Below are 7,928 nucleotides of genomic sequence, written 5' to 3' on the forward strand. Positions count from 1 at the left end.
AGTTTGAACAGATCATTGCATAGTTGTTGTTTATACCTGCTATTCCATAGTTGCTATTTTTTTCTCTGCACAAATTGTTAAAGAGCACTGATTTATTTAAGTAACTGTAATGCTACTATCAATAACTGTTATTCCATAGTTGCTGTTTTTTTCTCTACTCAAGTTTATATATATGCAGTGCAGTGTGCTAACCATGGCTCTCCTCTCCTCTCCTCTCTTATCTGTTGCTGACTATAGTTGTTGTTTTTCTTAAGCTCCTCTCTTCTCTCTTCTCTCTTCTCTCTTCTCTCTTCTAATGCTCCTACTACTTGTACTGCTCTCTCCTCTCTTCTATACTACTACTTCTACTACTTCTCTCTTCTATTACTGTGACTGCTCTATTTTTATTTTGGCAAGCAGCAGCTAGTCTCTTTTTAATTTTGGCAAGCAGCAGCTACTCTCTTTTTTATTTTGGCAAGCAGCAGCTGCTCTCTTGTACTGCTCTCTTCTCTCTTCTATACTACTACTTCTACTCCTCTCTTCTCTCTTTTGCCTATGATGAAATTGTCCAACTCCAGAAAATATCTAGAATATGAGCTGATGATCATGAACTTGTGAGGAACTTGACATCATTACCAGCCACCCTACTATCTTTTTCTATATGCTCACTGTTTTTATGTATGCTCACTGTGTTTATGATGCCTTGATGCTCCAAGTTCATGATCAAATGATGATTGACATGTTTCTGAGGCCTCTACCACTACTACTACTATTACTACTCGTTTTGTGATATATATGGCAGTAACTACTGCCTGCATATATAAAAACAGTGAGCATATATATGCTTTTCTTTGCCACATTTCCTGTCCTCTATATTTGGGAAGCAACAACTGCTTTTTTGGCCACCTTTTCCTCTCCTCTATATTTGGAAAGCAGAAGCTGTTTTTTTTTTGTCAACTCTCCTCTCCTCTCTCTTTTGCCAATGATGAAATTGTCCAACTCTTTCGGTAGACATATGAAGTATGATGAGCAACACCACTACCTATAGGAGACACACATGTAGGGTAAGTTTGAACCTCTTCAACCTCTTTATATGCTCACTGTGTTTAGATATGCTCATTGTTTTTATATATGCTCACTATTTTTATATATGCTCGCTGTTTTCGTATATACTCATTGTTTTCATATATGCCCACTGTGTTTAGATATGCCCTCTGTTTTTAGATATGCCTAAATTTGTTTTCTTGTAGTGGCAAGATGAGAAAGGTGTGAGAAATGATCCACACAAAGATGACAACCTCTTGGAGCTCGTCGGTGACCTTTGCAACTTCATAATGGACCAGATTGTACACGTCAGAGCCATTTACCATGACCGAGCGACCGAATCAGGTAGGAGTCCTTAGTACCAACATCTTCATGAGTGGGAAAGGCTAGGCTTAGGCCGTTGATTGGACTTGTGAATGGAATGTGACATTGGTAATGTCATCGGACTTGTGGAACAGTCGGACTTATGGATTATGTGAATGTAATGATGAATTATATTTGTTCTTATGATTTTGACTTGTAGTCTTATTGGATATAATGTTCTTGTGAATTATATATGTATATGTATATATCTTCATGTGAATTAGCTCTTGATATAATGGCCTTGTGAATCATATATGTATATATGTTCCGGTCAGATTTGAATTTTTAAATTTTTTTTTACGAGAAAAGGTACTGTAGGGGCGGTTCTATATTTAACCGCCCCTACAAATGGAAACTATAGGGGTGGTTGGTGTCACAGCCGCCCGTGCAAATCTAAATTGTAGAGGCGACAGGTGTTATCAGCCGCCCCTGTAAATTCTTTTGTAGCGGCGGCTCATAACACCAGCTGCCCATACAGATCGATTTGTAGGGGCAGCTTGGGAACCGCCCCTACAAATCATTGATTTGTAGACACGGTTGCTTAGGTGCGGCTGGGGAAACCGCCCCTACAAACCATTACCAGCCACCCCTACAAATGCTGACGGTAATAGTGGTTGTCAAATTATTTTGCCTATTGATAAACTAAAATTAATTTCAAAAGCTGAAGTAATTGAGGGCTAGAGATAATTATGTTCTTGCATTCATATTATGCCTCAACATTTATGTTGGTTACACATGCTCTTGTGGATGGATTAATATGGCTGGTACTTTGTTAACACCCTTAGCAAAATATATGGTTGATGAATGTTTGTATTCATCGTGCTATGATAACAAACCCCAATATAGATAATATTATGTTGATAGCTTGAAAGCTCAAGGGGCATGATATATGTAGATTAAGCAATGCACCCTATGAAGATGGTAACTTGATGAATCAGCATGCAAATATGATCAAAGTATTACTACTGATTTTGTTTATCATAATGGAGCTATTTTGATACTTTTTCTATTAGAATGCTTTTAAACCAATGATCATGCCGAATATGATGTTTTTCTATTCGGGCTAAAGATTTTAGAATCCATGAATGCGAAACATATTGTTGTTTTTTTATAATTCATTGTTGGTGCTTCAGCGAGTGTCGTAAATTTTCAATGTTTAGATGGGCCACTAACTGTTATCTCGATGAGTGCTTGACATCATCTTATACTATGACTAATTTTTTAATTATCGCATCCCTATGCACGAAAAATGTAGAAATATCATGTTAGCACAACAAGCATTAGGCTACCATGTCTAGGGCCAACATATTTACATTATCGAGAAGCCAATCAGGCTACCATATCAAGGGGCAACATATTCACATTATCGAGAAGCTGATGAAAAAGGATGTTAACATGGGCTTACAAGAAAAACTAGCCTAGCAGGTTTGTGCGGTATTCACCATCTGAAACATTGATATGAGATTGGCTAGATTTAGAAATTGGCTTGACCAAAATTTCTAAATTGGCTTGTCTGGATTCTAATATCAACATAGCTAATATTCTTGCTATACGTGCTAACTCAGCTGTAGTATTCGGCGATTGGCATTGAAGTATATTTTGGTCAGCGATGATTTATATCAACATACCATTGAATATTTTCTTTTGATATGCTTGAATTCAATTTGGCAATAGTAATTTGCCACTTGCCAATTTAATACATCCTGTTATCAAGCCATGGTTTTTGGGAAATTTTGTTTTATCTGAACATGATGCTAATTTGGCCATTGTGCCTTCGAATCTTATCAAGGCCAAAGATAGTAATTTGGAAGAGCAAGGCAAAGAATTCTGGATGATCATTAATATTCTTGCTATTTGCAATAGATTGGCCTTGTTCAGTTCAGACCATGATCATAGCAACATATAGATGATATTTTGAGTTGTTTTGTTGGCTACATTATGCTCGAGTTTGGAGCCAATGCAAGGATTAATTGCGGCCGTCGGTGGTAGTTTGATCACTTTGTGCACTATAGTTATCTGATGTAAGGCGTTGAAGACATCATTGTGCTCGAGGTTTCTAGCAAAGATCAAAAGGTATGAGTGGTGGTAAGGAAGTGGGAATTCGTCATCTTGAGCAAGAATTGAGTTTTATGCCCGATGAAGTCCTATTGCCCTAGGAAATGAAGAAACGGCTAATGCACTCGACGTAGTCAGCATGATAAGTCAATTTTAGTTAAAAAATATTTTTTTAGTATGCAAGTTTTATAAAAAAAGGATTGGCATAGGTTGACAACAAAAATTGTGAAACACCAGGGAATTTGGTCAAACCGGCCTAGTTGGTTTTCCTAAACCGGCAAGTTAACTTTGTCAAATTGTAAAATTGATTCCATCATTGTATTTCTATCGTTGAGACGGTCAAATGCACTTTTGGAACCCCCAATTTGAAGCCCGGACGAGAAATTATAGTTTCGAAAAAGATCCATGCCTGTGGAAACCGGTCAGGCCATTGCATAAACCAAGTTAGGAGTTGGATTTTGACACAAAAATTATTGTATGAGTTTTGATTCCTATCGATCAGGGTATGACCTCCCAACCCTATAAATAAATATAGAGAGAATTATTCATATATCACAGGAAGATAATGCTTTCGTGGCACTAAATGTTGGACTGTGCTTTATTGCTCTAACTAATCAGACATAAACTGAAATTTTAAGCAGTTTAGTAATGTCTTTTAATCCTCGACAAGGGCTGCCATGTAGAAAATCAAGAGAGATCTCCCATCATAATTATCGACAGAAAGATCAATTCTTGTCATGTCGATAACTAACCTCTTACCGACTTTAATCAGATATTAGAATTATATATTTTTATAGATCCTCCAAGAAAGTCATGGAGTTCTTATTTAACTTTAGCAACATATGAATAGTGTGATATTAAAGTTCATATATTTATGACTAAATATTTCTGTTCTTTTTTAACATGAGAAAAAAATATATATGTCAAAATTGTTTTTAATTCGATACAGGCTTATAATAGGACACTGTCATAGTATTGCCAATATTAATTTGTATTATTGATGTCATAGTCATCATAAAATAAATTACAGATTTAAAATCTCATATATCATTCCCATTGTTGTTTCCCATTAACATTTGATAGTGATTTTCTTCGGTTGCAATGCATAGACAAGTTTGCTTGTAATATAATATAATATAATATTAAAGAGCGAAAATTTCTTCCTCCAAATTTTAGTCCATCATACCCTCTCTACCTGTTTAATTTGTGTGTCGGTCCACTCTCTGGAACACAAGAATCTTAGCATGTTTTACTAAATGTAGTAGTACGAGATGGATTAGATATTAGAATTCTAATTGATTTATTGTCCCATCCGTGGCCTGAACTCATGAGTCATGACTCACGCTCACACGCGTTAGAATAGTGCACATATAGCCATGGTAAAGAGCCAGATTCCAAAACGTATTGGAACGTACAAGTCATACTATATGTTCTTTACCATACGGTATGATAGACTATATGTTCTATTAATTGTAAGGTATGAGCATATTTATATTAATAAAAAAATACAAAAGACATCATATAAGACATGATCTAACATTCGACGGCACAAAGGGCATAAGACTATCTTCTAGAGCTATATAGGTAATTCTCTATAAACATGAATGGCCACGGCCATTGGGAGCTAGGGATCCAATCTAACAAAACCAATGTATCTTTTACTTTTGTCATCCTTTAATACCCCTTTTTTACCTAATATTTTTCTATTTAACCATACGTTGTTATTCGTCTCTTGATCATATGACCATAGGTGGCACCACAGGTTTACTGGCCAGACTAGGGCAACTCAATGATGTTTCATGCCCTGACAGGATCCATCCTAAGCGAGAACTTTGATGGTTCATTTACTACTTTAATTATTGGAGTTCTCGTAATTTTGATCCAAAGTCAGCGCCTCTGATGCAGTCATCATAGTTCGATGCACTTAATTAAATAAGAAAACAGCACCAACTAGATCTTGCATTGGGTTTGGAAGTCAGATCGTCATCAACATCTTCCATAATGCTATAAATATGCATGCAGTCCTTGGGTCACCATTTATCGCTAGCTTGTCAGACTTTGCTAAGCTGCGCAAGTCGCAATGGCTAGGACCAACAATCTTGTAGCACTTAGCCTCTTTCTTCTCTTGAGCATTGGATTAAGCGACGCCATTAGGGTGGCTAGATACTCCAGTTCTCAAGGGACGGGACAAGGAGGGGGATATGGTGGGGCGGATCAGAACGGTGCAGGCTCAGGGGTCGGGCTTGGTTCGGGGTCCGGTGAGAGTGGTCCGGGTGGAGTCTATGTAAGTGCTGGAGGCGGAGGTGAAGGCGGTGGCTATTCAAAATATGGTGGTTCTGCGTTTGGTGGTGGGTCTGGCACGGGATCCAGTTCCAGCCTGTTTAGCTCAGGATCATCATACGGTAATGGTGGGTCTACTCTTGCTGGGGGCATTGGTGGTGGCGGCGGTGGCGGACAAGGTTCGGAGAACAAAGGCTCTGGTGGGTACGGCACCGGCGGTGGCACGGGATCCGGCTCTAGTGAGGCTAGTTCCGGCGACCCGCCCTCGGCCACACCGCCGTATGCAAGTGCAGATGCTTCTGGCAATGGTGGTGGCATGGGCGGTGGTCGCGATGGTGGGACTGGTGGTGGTAAAGGCAACGGATCTGGATTCGGCGAGGGACAGCCTTGAAGTTTCCTATAACTTTTCAAGCTGGAGGCCACAAGATGCTTTTTCACCTTCATTTGCTTTGCATTGATTTTTTTTTTTTTTTTTTTTTGTTTGTGCCCCTTTTTTTGTACTTCTAGAGAGGAACTAATAATGGTTTCCAGCAACCCTAGCCATGACCTAGCAATGTAAGTTCAACAGATCATATCTGAAGATTGTGTGGTCATAATAACTCGATCAGTATGTTCAATGTTCTCATGTCATCCCGGGCCATGTATCCCTTATATTGTTTCCAGGACCGTTCTGTGGAATCTTGAATTGATGTGCTAAAACTGATCCGTCATCATTAGCAAGGAAGAGTGCGTGACAACAAAGGACTGCAAATTATTTTGCTTACAATGACCTCTCCATGTAGTGTAACGCACTAACGCGCATGCATAAGAGGTGGCTATCTGGTCAGCTGGTGACGTCTCCACTTACGCATGCATGGGGGTTAGACACTGGACATGAATCTCAGGTTGCGTTTTGTGTACGTAGTGGTAGGTATTGGCACGGTCGCACGGATATATATCTTTGCACACTTTCTCTAATCATTTTAATTTCTACCAAAATATCCATATAGATATATGATGTCAATTATAAGGCATGGTTGTGAACAATTTAAGTTATCAAAACAACCAGACACTCTTGAGCAAGTATCAATGTATCATCATAGTACCACCAGTAAATATTTAGCTGACGTTTTGGACAATCAAAATGACCTGCAATTAGTTTTGTGTTGCTATCATACTGTGAGTATACTCTCTTGACTTTTTTTTCAACTGATATAGGAGTAACTTACTAATTACACAGAGAAGTCCGACAGTATATTGTAGAACATTGAGTGTACATTGAAGTCTTCTCGATTTCTCAACTTGTAAAGACAGGCAGAAATATAGGAAATGGACTCACCGAAAGCAGCGAGGCATCCTAATTAATTCTTGCAGTGACATAAATGATCCAAGGTCAACTCTCTTGGACATGTAAATCAATTGATCGATTATTGTATATTTGTAATCAGAGAATCAGTTGAGCTGCAGTGACATGTATAATTGACCATCCTAATTACTTGCATACATATAGTCAGGGAGAATCACATCAGCTGCAGTGCACAGCTTGCTGATGGCTAATGGCTCGTCTGAAAGAGCTCCTTATAGTTGCTGTTGCTACAGTGCTACGAGAGCTAAAGCTGGTCACTAGGGGAAACACGTGATTTGCCGAGTGCAATAATCTTTGCCGAGTGTCAAATTTCGGGCATTCAGCAAAGACCTGCTTTGCCGAGCGCCGTGATTTGCCGAGTGCAAAAATCTTTGCCGAGTGCCAAATTTCGGGCACTCAGCAAAGACCTGCTTTGCCGAGCGCCGCACTCTGCAAAATATGACACTCGGCAAAGAGGCCTTTGCCAAAGGCTCGGCAAAGGCAGACACTCGGCAAAGATTGGTAGGGCTTAACGGCATCCAGCGGCGTCCTCTTTGCCGAGTGCCCCCCCGTTTGGCACTCGGCAAAGAATTTACTTTCTCGAGTGCCAACCCTAGGCACTCGGCAAAATAATTTTTTTTTTGTTTTTTGCCACCAATTTTTTTGAAGCTTTAGTACACTACCACAAACAACATGTTTAAATTTGGGACATTTTCATTGCCTTTTGGCATATTTCTATAGTTTATTTTGTTTTGTTGAATTTTTCCAGAAAATGTAAGTTTGAACTGCAGATGCATCGAATAATGGATTACATTCGTTCAAAAAATGTTATCTTTGTTTCTTAGTGTAAATTTAGGCTAAATCCAGGAACTGTCTCGAAATT

The 7,928-nt window shown here is 38.9% G+C and overlaps 1 protein-coding gene across 1 annotated transcript; it reads left to right on the forward strand.

Moving 5' to 3' along the window:
* Positions 1-5,521: 5,521 nt before the first annotated feature.
* LOC136487989 (glycine-rich cell wall structural protein 2-like) lies at positions 5,522-6,112 on the forward strand. Its single transcript, XM_066485057.1, has one exon. The coding sequence runs from the start codon at positions 5,522-5,524 to the stop codon at positions 6,110-6,112; it is 591 nt and encodes a 196-aa protein (XP_066341154.1).
* Positions 6,113-7,928: the final 1,816 nt, after the last annotated feature.

This window comes from Miscanthus floridulus, chromosome 1, assembly GCF_019320115.1.
Source record: "Miscanthus floridulus cultivar M001 chromosome 1, ASM1932011v1, whole genome shotgun sequence".
Lineage (NCBI taxonomy): Eukaryota > Viridiplantae > Streptophyta > Magnoliopsida > Poales > Poaceae > Miscanthus > Miscanthus floridulus.

What these genes read in the sequence shown, in the direction of transcription:
- LOC136487989 (XM_066485057.1), top strand. Translation starts at nt 5,522, where the DNA reads ATGGCTAGGACCAACAATCTTGTAGCACTTAGCCTCTTTCTTCTCTTG.